General features: G+C 46.1%; 1 protein-coding gene across 1 annotated transcript in view; it reads right to left on the reverse strand.

The window, feature by feature from the left end:
* The window catches only part of LOC119381697 (Down syndrome cell adhesion molecule homolog), a 151470-nt gene that overhangs the window by 66667 nt on the left and 68018 nt on the right, over window positions 1-16785 (reverse strand). The window contains exon 3 of the mRNA XM_049412870.1: window positions 588-749. Within this exon, the coding sequence (XP_049268827.1) occupies window positions 588-749 (162 nt within the window). The remainder of the gene's footprint in view (window positions 1-587; window positions 750-16785) is intronic.

The following is a 16785-nucleotide window of genomic DNA, read 5'->3' on the forward strand; positions in this document are numbered from 1 at the left end:
ATGAACTATTCTATAGTACGCACAATGAGACCGTGATGGGGTGGCAGCACTTGGACTTTTTTTTTATTCTACTCTGTGTGAAGCATCTGTTTGTTCTGTGACTACTACTGACAGGCTGATCATAATAATTACCTTATTTATGCTTAATGCAAAGGCATAGTGACCTTCCGTTATGTGTGTCTTGAGACGGCTCATATCTTTTTATAGCAACAAAGGGGAGTTGCAACTAATACCTCCTTTATTGTAGTAGATAAAAATTAGCGTCAATGCAAGGTACCCAGGAAGAAATTTCAAATACGAGTGCTGTCTCACAACATAAGTTCTATTGGCATCTACCCGCAATACGTACAGGTACAAAAGAAGAATCATAGACAAAACTAACGAAAACAACCACACGGGGAAAACGAAACATCACACGTCCGACACTCTGTCTTCTGTGCTGCGTAGTTGTTTATTCACTACAATGAACCATATATCCAACAATCCCATTTGCAGTGCTTATTAATTTTCCACTTCCGTTGTGAGGAAGTACACCTTCAAACTAACGATAGCGACCCGCTTCTCATATGCCACAAAATGTTCCTTACCTCCGTGAGTGTTCTTAGTGATGACGTACCCGTCGACCCTCTGCCAAGACGTCACGAACACGTGGTCTGTCAGATGACTGGGAATGGGACACTGCAGGAGCACCGAGTTGCCGGTGAGTACGTGCCTGTCCGAGAAGCGTATCTCGTAGTTGGTGTCCAGCACTGCGGCGAGAAGAAGGATTTCACATTTTAATTGAAGTATGTCCAGGTAGACTCCAGTGAGGCAAAACAACATGGCCTATATAATAAAAAATTTACAGTTGGTGAGTTTGTTGTCATCATTATCATCGGCATTGTAACAACTACCGCAGTAACTGCCCTTGTTAGACAAAAACAATCTACGTTGCGTCAGCGAAACCGTTTACTTGCAAATAGAGCACGAATCGCGTCATACCGCCTAAACCGCGGCCGTCTTCCTCTGCGCTTACCTTCTCTTGACAGCCATTTTTTTTTCTGTAATAAGCAAGTGACTATCTGTCCATCAGATTACGTGTCCTGTGCAATTCTGCTTCCTAATCTTCAATACAGTATCAACTACACTCGTTTATTCTCCACTTAATGCAGCCAATTTAATCTCCCTTACCATTTTCTACTAATTCTTATTACACCTTTCATTTCGCTGTCCCTGGCTGATTTACTTGTTCCCTTCTACTACGCTGTTGACAAAGTGACGTACACAGCAACACACACAATGACGCAACAACAGCAGCAGCAAAAGAACAATTACCACTAAGCAGAGCTGCTCCTGCGCGTCGCTACGTGTTTGTCTTCTAAGCGCACCCCAGTTCAGAATGTAGTAAAGTACTAATAAAACGAAAAGTAGCGCTAATAAAATGCAAGTTTAGCATAAACATGCTGCAAGTGTTGCCCTACGCAATGCAGCTGTGCCAGCGGCGAGCTTATGAGCTCGCTTTCACCGCGGGACAGCGAGATCTGGGTGCGAGCAAGCGCTACACTATAGCTCGGGTGGCCTCTTTAGCGATGAATTTGTTTTTTTGCGTTCCCGCTATCAGCGATTCTGCACTAATCTTGGCAAGTTAGTGCCAAACTGACAAAAATACAAAAAAAAGATGGCTCATCCCTTCGTCGTATGAATCGGTATAACTCGAAAGGGAAACGTGTCGTCACAGAAGTAGTTGATTGTTTATAGTGCATTGGTATATGAGAGCTTGTAGTGGCACATCTCCGTACCGAGGACTAACGCCCATGATCAAGATTTAACCCTTGCGGTAGCTAAAGTCCTTAACATATAGGTGGACACCGCATATGAGGAATCCCGCGCAAAGATAGCATCAACAAGCACATAGTAAACACTGATACTCGATATGCACTCCTTCAAAGCGTCGTGAAACGCGCAGAGAAACGCGACGAGCGTCCTGTCTTCCCTCTAGCCATGCCGTTATTTCTCTCAGGGCGAGTGGGGAACGCAGTGTGACAGCGAGGCGAGCGTCGGAGAGCTATTTTTCGATATGGAGGGATGCTATGAGCGAGGCTTTAGGGTGCCTTGATGCGCGTTTTGTTGCACGAGACTTGGGCTAAAGCCACCACCTCGCGGTGTGTTAAAGCATTGATGAAACTACACTTCTATTGGAAACGCACCGAATGAGACTGCCGTATCAATGGCGCGTTGCCGGAGATAATTGCAGCAGCAACGAAGTTTTTTTTTTCGATCCTGGTGGCACACAAGTCACCACCCCGTTACAAAGTGGACGCTCATAGCATCCATCTATTAATCCATCCATCCAAGAGCATCGTGAGAGGAAAGTGTGAAAGATAAAAAGCGCGTTCATGTAGCCTCCGTGACGTGTTTGGCGGTAGCTCAGATCGGCATTGTGAAAGGCCGTTCGGGTTTGCCATATACTATGCAGGCCCAGGAGCATAATACGGTCATAAGGTTCGCCATCTTCATTTTCAACGGAGAGAAACCGGATTCCACGTGGATTTAACAGTAATAGACCTGTTCGCGATTACTTTTGCGAAGGTGTGTCTCGTCTTGTCGAAATGCAGAAAGTGCAGATGGATGTACTGGGGTGGGTTCCCAGAGTGGAGTCGCCGTTACACATGTCAAAGTTTTAACATGCAGTCAGCTAACAGTTGATGGTGTATCATTGTACTGTTCCCTGGTTTACGATTATTGTGTGAGAATACTTATTGGACGCAATAAAGAAAAAAAAGATTGCGGTAGCTCAGTGGGCTAAACACCAGCCAGCCATCGTCGCGGCCCATGAGGTCATGTGTTCGACTACTCTCAACGGAATTTTTCTTAGTTTCTTTTTTTGCCATTTGATGGCGTTCATTTTGCTGACGTATTTCCGTGACGGAAATATGTCATGAAAGTCTTGGTGGACCCGGCATAAAACACTTTCGTGCTAAAAAAAAAAGTGCGCTCTCAATCGACACGTGTGGCCTCCCGACAACAGCGACAACCTTGCTACCCATACACCGTAAAAACAATAACAAAGAAATAAAGAAACACCAGTAGTACTGGCATTTCTGGAAACCCTAAAGACAGCCCTGTAATGAAAAGCAAAGTGTTGAGGCACAGGAGCGGAGCCTTTTGCAAATGAATGAACGAAGGTGCTGCAGAGTGTGCCACTCTCCTACCGCTTAGATACCGAGAAAAACCTCTCTAGTAACTAAGCTTTGCGAAAGAAGACGACATGCTCACCTTTAGAATGCGTCAAATATACTTCAAGGCAAGTCACGAAGTCTGGGGAAAGTTAAGCAAGCCTCTGAAATTGGTTTTGAGCGTGCTGAAAGTAAAGTGCTGTGAAATTTGGCCACATTAATCAATACCATACGTGTCATCGCTTTCTGTAGGCAGTGTACCGTGGGATGTTTTCCATTGAAACGTGCTTTTACTAAAATGCTTGCCTGAGAGGTTCGTCAGAAGGGTCACGTCTGTAGGTAGAGCGTTGGCTAATCATACAATTCACGGAAGTCTAGGCGATGACAGAATAAGGAGGTTGTGCCAGAATAATGTTGTGCGTCTAAACATACGCTATATTCAAGCCTTGCCAGAAAAAGAAAAATAATTATTAAATAACGGCTAGAAATGACATTGAACTACTGCCAAAACGTCAAAAAATTGGCAATGCGCTAGTTTATAATGCAAGCAATGAAGTGATTTTTTATTAGTAAAATGCAGCACGCTCTTTTGATGTGCCCTGAAATCTAAGTACGCCAAATTGCAATCAAGGAGTTTGACATAAGCTTGGCGGTATATATAATGCCGGGACGTTTTTTTTGTGTGTGTGAGTAAAAAAAAAACAATTTCTACTCGCGAAAACTGGGACAGTGCTTATCAACAGAGAAATCATAACGTGGCCGCCGGAAGGACTAGATTAGCTCTCTTGCAATTAGCCAAATTATTGCCTAACACACCCGAACCAGCTATAAAGTCTGAGCGTTGGAGCAGGAGTGCTGTAACATTGAGTATCTTTGAGTATGTTGTGCTCCGATAAGTGCTGAACCTTTTTGTGATGGCGCAAGTAACAAACTACGAAGAAATTGCGAAACCGAAGATAAATCAAATGAAAGCACAGTGGAGAGGACATCAAACATGAGGCTTCTGGACATACGAAATGCATAAAAAAAAGACGTGAGAAAAGAGGTCCCAACGCCGGACATCACTGATACTAATACTATTAAGAAGAAGAATTGAGCGTCTTATGGAGACGACGTTATCGCACAAATGAGGTGCTCGATACATCTAAATTTATTCGTGCCTAACTTCGCTAATCTGCTCAGTCAGAGTTACACTTCACTTCATCGCAGAGAAGCAAAACATAACGAGGATCACTTTGACTGGCATCAGCTTTGCCTGAAAAGACGGACCGAAAAAGAGAAAGGGGGAGAGGAAAAGAGAGAAAGGGGAGGGAGAAAGAACAACAGGGGTGAAGGGCTTGTCCTTTGCGCGTGGCAGGGCGATAATCGAGTTAGCTTGACTAATGGATGGTCATTGTGACCGGGCACAGGGAGCGTGCTTCAACACCGCATCCGCCGACCCGGCGGCGTTGCTTTGGCTAGCGGCTTTGCCTAATTGCCTCGTCAGCTCGGCAGATGCAACAGCCGGCAGCGTATGCGAGACCGTTGAGCTATGCATACGAGACAAGCTAGACGCGGGCGCGCTGGCCGGCAAGTGGACAACACGGAATGGAAATGTTCGCCTGCTCCTGTACAAGCGGGAGGTCGATGGCAACGCAGGCTTCAAAAACAGTCGTTGTGTGTGAAAAAGCTGCTGCTAACAATTGCGCAGGAGTGTGCGGACATCGGGTACAGACATCTGTAAAGCATGTTGGCCTTCGGTGCTCACACGTGTGCTCAATAAAAATTTTAACGTGGTTCACACTTCAGTTTTTTTTCTAACAGTTTGAAGCTGTATTCAAAATGCCTTTAGTGTTTATACAGTAAGACATTGTGGATTTGGTGTTAATTTATACTGTGTAGAGGCATTTACTGGTGGGTAATCAGAAGTACACTGAAAGGATGCGTTTCTTCTGTTCGTCATTTGTACCCACTTCGCACATTTGATCAATACGGGCTTCAAGGGTCCTTGATACTCTCGAAGAAAGCCAGTAAAACGTGGAAATAGAGCAGGCTGAGAGGCAGAAAGGAGACACAGGGACACAGATGTAGCTTTTAGGGGCGAAGCTCCTTAAGGCGGGACCCGTTCGTCCCTCGTAGTCGTAGTGCGTAACCAGTCTTACGCTTTCACCTCCAAGGTGGTGCCGGTGGGAGATTTTTCCTGTGCGTTGTTGAACAATAAAAAATTCGCAGCGGTAGCTAAAAGCCGACTTCTTCTGTCTCTCATTCCCATTAGCAGCCATTCTTTACCTCCAAGGTAGTGCCTGGTGAGATTTCTCCTGTGCGTGATTAAACAATAAAAATTTTGTTCAAAACGCCGTTGATTGATGAAATAAACCAACGAAAGACGCCAGATGTTTTGTAAAAGCAAAACAGAAGAACACCAGATGTTTCTAAAGCAAAACGAAAAGACGCCAGCTGCTTAACGAAAGACACCAGATGTTTTCTAAAGCAATGGTTTTCTAAACAATGAAAATTCACAGCGTACATGTAAAATTAAACTGAGCTGCAAGTCGTCATAACTCATCGAACCTTTAGTATAAACGCGCCTGTCCGCCGCGGTGGTATAGCGGTTACGGTGCTCGGCTGCTGACCCGAAGGTCGCGGGTTCGATCCCGGCCGCGGCGGTCGCATTTCGATGGAGGCGAAATGGTAGAGACCCGTGTACTTAGATTTAGGTGCACGTTAAAGAACACCAGATGGTCGAAATTTCCGGAGCCCTCCACTACGGCGTCTCTCATAATCATATCGTGGTTTTGGGACGTTAAACCCCAGATATTATTATAGTATAAACGCGCCCGATCTCACGTCGGTGATGATGTACTGGGCAGAATTCACGGAAGATTCACGGTTTACCGATGAACCTCCGCAGCTTCGCCCACTCATCATCATTCACTCCGTGGATATGCTGTGATTTTTTTTCGGACACATATGCATTTTTCGAATCGAATATGCTTCGAATAAGGAAATTACTCGATTTTTATTCGAAATTTCCAATATTCGCCCATTCCTTAATATATGTTTATGTTACGTAATACGGAAGCGATGACAGGAGAAGGCTAGAACGAGATTCTTTTGGAATAAAAGTATGGCGAACGAGCCACGGCAGGTCTTCCATTTAGCGTCAGATTTACGTCATATTGTATTGCAGTGATAGATGATATCGGTCTCAGCAAAATATCTCTTACCTTTAGGTACCGCTAACAACCGCCGGTTGCTACGGCAACTGTTTCCTTCGATGGACTATTAATATTGCCGGTAAGCCGAACGCTATCCAATATACAAATGGTCGTAATCACGAAAAATTTTGCGGATGCGTGCCCTTTTGTTCGGAAATGTATTCAAGGGGAGAGGGGGGAGACGGCTCTGTGTAGCTTCGTATGGCCTGTGCATATAAGCTTCCCACGCGTTTGTGCCTTCTCCTATGAAAGGTTTCATGTTTTTTCGATTCATTTGCATATATTTCTCGTAATTGGACCTTTCCCTGTTTGTGTTGTTGTCCCCGCTACAATAGACACAGAATATCCCATGGCTTTATGCGTGGCGCAGACGCTATTTCGCTATTTCTTGGTTTGTTGTGTTGCTCACATTTTGATGCTTTCGTTCACCGTGCGTGAGGCATATTCGCTACTGTTTCTATATACCACTACTTCATAAAACGGCAACGAAAGCTTTCTCTTCCTTCTCTCTTCACATTTGCTGGCTTTTGTTGTTGTTGTAGTTGTAGTAGTTGTTGTTTTTGTTGTTTGCCCGTCTCCTGGCGTTTTTTTTGGACGACACAATTCGGACAAGTTCCTCAGGAGGGAGAAATATCGTTCGCCAGTGGCGCTTTCCTATGCGGCCTTTTGTGCGTAAGAGCGCGCGGAACAATGCGTAAGGGAAGGAAGCCAGTATCGTTCTACGGCCGGCATACGGCTGGGGAGTGACAGATACGCAAACATATGCAGCGAGTTCTCGTTCAATACCATCGGGTCTCGGGCTCAGTGCCGAGACGGCGGGCTTCAGTGACGCACCGCCTGTCTTAAGGTGTTGTTTGTTATCATGCGGATTATATTGCTACGGGGGCTCAAGTTGCGCCGCGGAAAGACGAATGGGATGTGGGTCGCTACGAATGCAAACACAGAATGACACGTTCTGGTTATAAGGAAGAGAATAATAATAATAAAAAAAAGAAAGGCTGGAGATAGAAGGTTCGGCGAATGTGTTGGAGGGGACTGTATACCCCTACGACGGGGCGCGCAAATTCTGACAAGTATTGATTGGAAAGGAAACACGGCAGCCAGAAATTCAAGACGACTGTGCAAATGGTGAACCGAGTGGGAAAACAAATACCGGGTCTGTGTTCTAAGATCGCCCTCCTTTGTCTTCGGATAGCTTTTTCAGACGTTCGGAATGGCGCTCCTACCTTCTTGAGTTTTTTTTATTTCGGTTATCGTGTTTTCGTTTTTGGTTGTTGTTTTTTTAGCCTCAAGTTTCGAAACAGAATGCTTGGCTTAGAAGACAAACTCCGCGGGGGCATTTATTTGCTTCGAACACAAGTGGGAGCCGTTAAACCGGTAAGCAACATACATCTTTCGCATCCCGACAAACGTTTTAAATTTTGTGTTGTGAGCTGGAACTACCATCTGGTCTGCCTCGTTGCGACGCAGTTTTACTTTGTTGCGCATGCTTGGGCGTCACCTTTAAATACGTCCGCTGCTTCCGTATAGGCAGTATGGACAGTGCTTCGCGCAGTGTTTGTTACTGTGACGAGTATCATAGAACACAGTCGGATATACCGCGCTTATTTTAACAACACAACACAGGCATCGCGTGCATCTTTAAGCAAACTTGACGGCAGAGCAGTGACTGTCGAAAAAGTTCCGTCAGATCCCACACACTGAGACAATAGGTGTTATGTAAAGCGGGTAGTAGGGAGCCGGTTATGCCGCATTGTTTGACGCTCAGCCAAGCGTGACGATGCGGACCGACGTATTCGTGTAAGTCGAGTAGTTGTGTGCATGATGTTGACGTAGAGACACGGCGATTGCACAGCAGTTTCGCGCTGCCTTCGAACGCTCCGTCACGTCGCAGTGACGACACCAGTGTCCATCATGATACGGCGTTTTCTAGCTTCTTTCGTCTATATAATGGCGTGCCAATGGCGTTAGAGGATGCTCGTACTGCTATCTACGTCTCATTTTTGCAGAAAAAAAAACCTGCGATAAAACGAAATATCGTGACGCATGCCTGTGCCGTGACGGTGACGTTAGCGGAGCGCTTGGCACCATTGTGATTCCAACCTTAGCCAACACCACACCCTTAGAAAAAATCGAATATTTGGGGAGTATTTCTGGAACACAACAATAATCATCATCTGGCTTGCTCACGTTTTTTTTTCTTGAAAACCCAGCTCTCGTCACTTTCCTCTCAAGAATGCGATCTCACGCTGTCACGCGGAAGTGCCGCGACAGCGGTCATAATGCGTGCAAGTACGCGAGGTGGATGACGATTATTGTTGTCTGGCAGAAATACTCCCCAAATACTCGATTTCTTTTTTTCTCAGAGTGCATCCGACAGTAGGTAAACAATTGTTGGTACTATGCCAGTAATGCGGTACATATCCTGACGAGTATATCGTGTTATGGTACTTCATGTTGTACATATAGAACTGATATCAGGAGTTAAAGGAACGACTGCAATGACGTGTCCGTGTCATGGCGTACATGATATACAGGTCATGCTGTTCATCTAATGTGCTGTCAATATCTTATTATTCATGCGAATTATGGTTTATATTAAGCTAAAGTAATGACCACGAGAGCACCAAGGCATATATAGATAGATAGATAGATAGATAGATAGATAGATAGATAGATAGATAGATAGATAGATAGATAGATAGATAGATAGATAGATAGATAGATAGATAGATAGATAGATAGATAGATAGATAGATAGATAGATAGATAGATAGATAGATAGATAGATAGATAGATAGATAGATAGATAGATAGATAGATAGATAGATATCCGTAAGCGTGAAGCCGCGTCGTCTTCCACTGGACGAAAAGAAGAGGAAAAACCTGTCGAATGCGCCCGATTTCCCACACACATCGTTATTGGAGCAAACTCTCAATACGTTGCACAGAAAAATATGCTAACGAACCCAAGAGGCGCTTGCTTCGTGTGTATACTGCTTGCAAGGCAGCCGAATACTGATCACGCACTCATAGAAGCTCCAGCATGGGTTTGTGCCCGTGTACTGTTCGCGCGTTATAACCATTCGGGAGGGTCATCTAAATTCACCGAGTTGGCGGCTTTCCGTCGCCTCGGCGGTGGAACACCACCGGCTGTCGCATTAAATCGTTCCCCTTGGCCGACGATCGATCCAATTCCTTCCGGTCCCCAGTGGACTAACTCGCGCGTGTTCCTCCCTGGAAGGGGCTAGAGGGCGGAGGGGGGGGGGGGGCTGTTACGCCTTTTGCAACCTGACGCCTGTACCAGGCTCAGAATCGCGCGACAAGGCCTTGCGCGCTCTCTGCTTCTTCACGCTGGTCGCTCTCGGAAAGAAAAAAAAAAATCGGCTCAGCTGCCACAGGAGTGGTCTTTATACGGGAGCAAGGCGGAATACTTGCCCAGACAAGACTGCTGTTCTTGGTTTTGCAGTTACCAATCCTCGAGTGCGTCGTCTTCGTGTGCGTGAGACCATTTGAAGAGTTGAAAATAGAAAAATAAATCAAGAACGATACCGTTTTCTTTTTTTCTTGCGAAGGTGGGCGACTGAAACGAGGTTCTTCAGTGCGCCGGCCGGCATCCAACCACGACAGTCGTTAAGCGGAAACAACATCTTGAGCGAGACCGGCCGTGCAGGAATCGACGAAGGCTCTCTGCGGCTTTAATCATTTTAGCGGCAGAAAGTCCGAAGCAGTCTCCCGCTGTCGCTAGCAGATGCCATTGAAAAGGCGTACTCGGCAGCTTAATTGCTGCCCTAATTACGTACTTTGTAAAGGCATGTTAGAATGCGCGCTGGAAACAAATCGCGTCTCGTGTTACGCCGAGTTGATGCGAAAAGGCTCACTTAAATTGCGCGGCCGTAATCGACATCGAATGCAATCTAGAAGTAGCAACTTCTGTGTGCCTATATGGCCACTGAAGTTCCATTTAGGTATGGTCCCACGGTGTAAAATATTCTGCGTCAGTCACTATTTGCGGAGTCAAATTTTGCGGACAGAGCAGCTTTGTTATTGATGTTATTATTTTCATGCTATCTGTGTTGCTATGAATATCTTCGACACACCGGCAAATACTGAGAAGCGTCGTGGTTTATCATCACCCGCACCGCCGCCGCTTCCGTCAAAGCACCATTATCATTATCATCATCGAGTACGCTGCTTACTATCACCCTTTCAAAGATAGTCATCAAAAACTTCGTTAGCGTCAGCTCCATCTCGTTTTCGTAATTGTTCTGCTTGCATTTGGTATTGGGCTCTCGTTACCTAAAAGCTGCGTTTATTATGCTCAATTAGCAACGCTAGCACGCAGACGTTGCCTTAAGGCTGCACTAAGCTCTTCGTACTGTTCCATAGAGTGTGAGTTCGTTTCAATCCTTTGTTACGGGCTCTTACAGTAATGCGAGATTCGAGCAATCTCACAAAAAGCATCCACAATCTGGAGATAAAAAAACGTGTATACAGAACTGGCTCCCTGAGTCATAAAGCTGTAAGAACTGAGATATCAAGAATTGACAGTTATATATTATGTAACCCTGTCTACTTCTTTTTTTATGTTTATCACGCTCATTTACCGCAATTTTCAGCACGCGATCATTATGTAGCATTCCTCCAAAGCTAAGAAACGCCAAGAACATGTGCTCGAGCACGCGCCGTCACGTACCTCGAGAATATTTCGAACCACGCCTTGTCGTTCTCGGATGGGGAAGGTGTGTTGCGATACTTGCGCGACTGCATGCTTCCAACTGGCGTCGTTGCTTCTAAATTCAGCCCTCAAGCACAGTGTGCCGCTTACAAATGAAATCAGGGTGTCATTATTCTGAATTTAGCTTCACAAAACCGCCGTCCAGTGCTAATTAGTGGAAGAGCGCGCAGAAATGACTGGAACTACTAACGAGCTCGCTGCTAACTTTCCGGGCCACGCGCCTCTCAAGCACGAATTTCGTTGTCGACGACACCTTCGTTATCCGCTCTTCGAAGTACAAGAAAACGCCTGTCCCCTTGTGCGCGTATGCGGTGTGAAAATATTGATCGTCTCTTTACGAATTCCAAATTTCTTTTTCTTAAACAGACCTGTTCTAAGTATAAGCACCAGTGCATGGCAAATACGAAATAAATAACTGCAGTGTCACTGAGGTTGAGCTTTGGGCTAGTTCTATGTTTCACAGCGCAAGGAACGAGGACGCCATTGAAAGACACACATAGCACTGAACTTACAACTGTCTTACTTTCCTGCTATGATCCCCCTTTTTCTTCTTTTTTCCTGGTGAAAAACGTATATATATATATATATATATATATATATATATATATATATATATATTGTGATGCCGAGAAACAAGACACATAGACACAACGCCTGTTCAATAGGCCGGCTGTTCTATCTAAACTTCATCTTTCTCTCCTTCGCCGTAGCCGCCCGCGCGCCAGCCTCGGTGCCGCTTTTCGTCATCACACTCGGCCATGACTGCGACTCGCGGACCATCCGACAATGTCTCCGGTGGGCGGTGTTGGCTACATCGCGGTGGTCGGGTTCGACCGCGCTGCAACTTGTTTGGGAGACCTGCCCGAAGTGCCTCTGGTGGGCGACACTGGTCGAATCGCTGTAGCCGGTCTCGACCACGCTGGGGCTTAGCCTGAAACTTTGGCGATGCTAACTTTGAATGTTGGTCTCGGCCATACTGCGACATTGCACGGGAAGATGGCTCGTTTGTCTCTTGTTGACGAAATTGGCTCTTTCGTGGTAGTCGAAGTTGCCTGCAACGACGCGGCTTGGCTCGTCGATCTGCCGTAAGTGGGTCTGGTGGGCGACCCTGGCCGTGATGCAGCGGTCGTCGCACGCCAAGCAGACAATCGTTGCGCCGCCTCAGCTTGACGCTCTGGTCTTTATCTGCGTTTGCGTGCAGAGCCGGCGAAGACTTGCGCAACGCAGAACGCGTGCGAACTCGGACAGGCAGCGGGACGGGATCGTCGTTATTTGACAGAGCAGCATCTCCCTCGCGGTCATCGTACTCTTTTGCTCTGCGGTGACTGTCCGAAGGATCAGTGGTGAGTCCTGTAGCGACGAGAACAGCTTCGTCTTGATCTGCGCGGCGTTCAGGCGGTACGCCCGTAGTCAGAACGAAGTGCGTCGCGTCATCAGCAGGCTCGCACGCCATGTAGCCCGAATTGTCGATGCCGACACCGTCTGCATCGATAGGCCCGGCCATGTTGTCGTCAGGAGACCTTGACGAAACGGCCAGATGTTCGGCGATTGTGAATTCGGTTGCGTTGGCTTCTGCAAGTGAAACGCTCGCACACTCGGCCAATGACTGCCGCGATTTCCGGGGCTGTGACTTCCAAGTGAGGGTCGAATATGGAGTGGCGGTTCGTCCATTGTTTCCAACTTGTTGCGAGGAAACTGACGTCAGACAGCAGGCCGACGGCTCCGTGCGCTCTAGTGCTGACCAGCGTAGAGGCCGCGTCGGGGCCCGCTGTGAATGGGATGTGGTCTCGGCGTCTATCACCGAGGTTTTACTGTATATATATATATATATATATATATATATATATATATATATATATATACATATATATATATATATGTATATATATATATAGCTATATATATATATATATATTGTGATGACGAAAAGCGGCACCGAGGCTGGCGCGCGGGCGGCTACGGCGAAGGAGAGAAAGATGAAGTTTAGATAGACACAACGCCTGTTCAATAGGCCGGCTGTTCTATCTAAACTTCATCTTTCTCTCCTTCGCCGTAGCCGCCCGCGCGCCAGCCTCGGTGCCGCTTTTCGTCATCACAATATATATATATATATATATATATATATATATATATATATACAGTAAAACCTCGGTGATACGATCACAGCTCATACGAATTTCTGGGTGATACGAATTTTTCGTTGGTCCCGGCCAAGGGCCATTGGCCTGCAATGTAATGGAGTACGGTTGGTGCGAACCGATTTTCACCCAGCGACGTTTGATACGAACGTACGCTACCGCCCAGGTACGAAGAGGTGCTGTCCCCGCAGTCGCGGAAGACGCGCCGAGCACGCGCGAGCGCGCGAACGCAAGCGCGCGCGTCGGCATGCGCGCCGCACCGCCAAATCGTCAGAATCACGGTGTAAGAAAAAAACTTTTCTTACGGTCAAAATAAACCTTCTTTCAGAGACGCGTCACGGCCTCCGAGATTGTGTGCGCGAATCTTTGAGGCTCTTATGTGCCTCCGTGTGCCTTCGCTTTGGATTACAGGGGACATTAGCGTCATGCTTTTTTTTTCTAACGCGTCGACGCGGGCTGCTGTCGTTCTACTGTGTTTCCACGTGCCTGCCCCGTGCATCAGACATCCTACGAAAGGTGGACGAGGACCGAAAGAAGGCGAGGACGGTCTTGGCGAAGGAGTCAGGCCTCACAACGTCAACATGCGCGGCCGTTGAGGTGGCACTTGTGCGGGCACGGCAGTAAATCTCCCAAAAAACATACCCCAAACCTCCGCGATAATAATAACATAACACAAAACCGTGATTCTGTTTTTTGTGGCCTTGATCCATCGCGTCAAAGCGCTTCTTCTGTTACTTTCGCTATAGTACTCCGGTGTCATGCAAAAAAGCATACTAAAATTTTGAAGGGGCTACTGCTGTCCCGGGTCACAACGCACCTGGTTCATTAATTAAATAAGCGCGTGCGGGCCGTATATTTACGAGTGCTGGCATGATTGCCGACATCTAAAAACTTCACTGACGATCATTCAGGGTTCTTCCTGACGTTGCTGCGGTCCTGAAAAACAATAAATGAAAATGTACGCCAGCTTTCTTTTGTCGCATGCTAATTTTCCATGCTTTCTGGTGATACGAATTTCGGATGATACGAATATTTTTGGTGGTCCCGTGAGATTCGTATCACCGAGGTTTCACTGCATATATATGTATATGTATATATATATATATATATATATATATATATATATATATATATATATATATATATATATATATATATATATATATATATATTGCTGTAAGCAGGAAAATAAAGCCAGTTGCAAGTTCAGCGCTGTGTGTGTCTTTGATTGTCATCCTTCTTCCCTGCGCTGTGAAACATATAATTATGCAGCGCCATGTGTTGTGTTGAACAGTTGCATTGAATATTCATAATAACTTATTTTAGCATTTTGTTTTACCGCGACAGTATCATAAGGGCAGAATGTAACAAAACAATATATTCCCCAAGACGTCTAAGTTTACCGTTGAAATACCGGGTGCGTTGTTGCCGTGTTCCAAGCTGGTGAAAAGCTACATTAACTATTTTGTGTAATTACGTTATTAGGTTGTTGACTGAGCATGTTGCACATTTATAGTAGGCAACGAAGATCAAGCTACTGAGTCATGTGTGTGGGATCCTGGAATTTCTCCTACGCATGGTGGCAAGCATTACTATACCGGGACCACCACGGATGATTAGCAGTTATAGATTTCTGCTCTGATCATAACATGGTGAACTAAGTTCCCATTCGAGGTAATCGCAAACTCACGATCTTTCGCTGGAAAGCTCAACGCTCTACTAGCCGAGCAACTACGTTGTCGTACACCATTCGAAGCAGCATAAGCTTGTGGTTCGTGTGCTTATCTGAAAGGATATTGTTACGTACCAGCGTGCGTTGTACGGGCGTAAACTTCACGTACCACTTGAGTGAAAACAGAGTGCAAGGAAGGACATATGCGAGGCACAACGGCGCTGTACGCTCCCTATGTGCGTTGTACGCAGCAACTGACACAGCAGCTCTGTTGTACGTCCCTTACGTCCTGTCCTTGCGCGCCGATCCTTACGTCCGGTCAGTGCGCGATGTTTCCACTCGAGTCGTGAAACAGCCAGTCCAAACCTGTACGCTTCTGTTAGCTCATCGTTCTACTTACAGAAAGAAAGCGTTATTTCTTTTCGGTACCAATAAGACAGCTAAGAGGTCTCAGACATATAGTTCGAGCTTACGACGCCCCGTCCTCGAAAGCCCGCAGAGGCGACATCATTTGCCCTAATGAACGAGCTCTCGATCCAGATTAGAGACGCCGGGCCGCCTTCCCACGTGACACGGCGGCGTCGCGCTGCAGCGAGTGTTCCTCACCAGTGATCACTGACCAGCGAGCGCTCGTTAGCCGAAAGTGTCGCCTTTATGTCTGCATTAATCCAATTCTTGTCGCGTTGGCCGTTGTCATTAGCGTTACGAGTCGAACGAAGAAATAATAAAAAAATAGATTGAACGTGCTCATCGAGCGTGACCGTTGAGCGAAGGACTAGCCCGCTACATTGCGCAGCGGCGCTTATTAGGAGGCAGTTATAACATCACTGGCGTCATTCTTTCTTACTTAAGCGTAGATGTTGAACTAAATGTAGAGGAAAACCAGTGATCAAGGTGCCACTAGCGCAGCCCAGAGTTTAATTATTTGCTTGTGTAAATTTGTGCAAGTTCGGTTACAAAAGTACGGGTACGGCAATGGAGCCCTAAATCGCGTATAGTTTTTGTACCGTCGTAGCTGAAATCTCGACCAATAACGGTAGAGGAACAAGGTCACTCTTTCTTGCAGAGATCAAGCCAGTCCAGGGCTGGGCAAAGATGCTTTGATATTTTATTGTGATACGATACAAGATACGCGGCAAGAAGTATTTTAGATACAGATAGAAAGTGCATCAGGAATTATTGTATCTGATACGATACATTTCCATTGTATCTTGAGATACTTCGATACATTTGGAAATTTGCTATTAGATCATAATAATGAAGCAGCAAACACCTATTTACCAAAATTTGGCTTGAAAATGCCTTAACTGTGACCAGTTTGGTTTATTTTTAATGACATATTTGTTTTCATCCCAAAAGTTCGGCCTTTCTTGCTAAAATCATATTAGTTTCATTCTGAAACGGCTTATTGGTATCTGTTTGACTGGTCAACAAGACAGCTCTTTATGGGCTGCGCTATCAGCGGTTTTTGCGGACACTTTTGTAAATGATGGGAGCGGCTGCTTTACTTGCGTACCTGCTAGCGGGTTGCAGTCTAATTACGAGAACATCAAAAAGAAGTTTCCGCATGATGGCAGAAATAACGCTATGTAATTTTATCTTTTCCGTAAGCGTATTACTATTCTCGCATTACCGGATCACCTGACAGGTGTGGAGCAGCAGCAACCTTGGTAGCGATTTTTTTTTTGTGACGCATGGGCAGTCCAATGGCCCGCGACGCAGCAGAGAGACATTGTCTTTCTGCTCCGACGTGGGCAGGGGCGTAAGAAGAAACGTGCAAGGGGTGGGGCGGAGGGCACCTCCTTGATATGATGTGGGGGCCAAGCAGACACGTGTGGTCGAGCTTCGTTTTATACTGTGTATCCCATGGCAGAAAAAAATTTCG

The sequence above is a fragment of the Rhipicephalus sanguineus genome, chromosome 2 (assembly GCF_013339695.2).
Source record: "Rhipicephalus sanguineus isolate Rsan-2018 chromosome 2, BIME_Rsan_1.4, whole genome shotgun sequence".
NCBI classification, from domain to species: domain Eukaryota; kingdom Metazoa; phylum Arthropoda; class Arachnida; order Ixodida; family Ixodidae; genus Rhipicephalus; species Rhipicephalus sanguineus.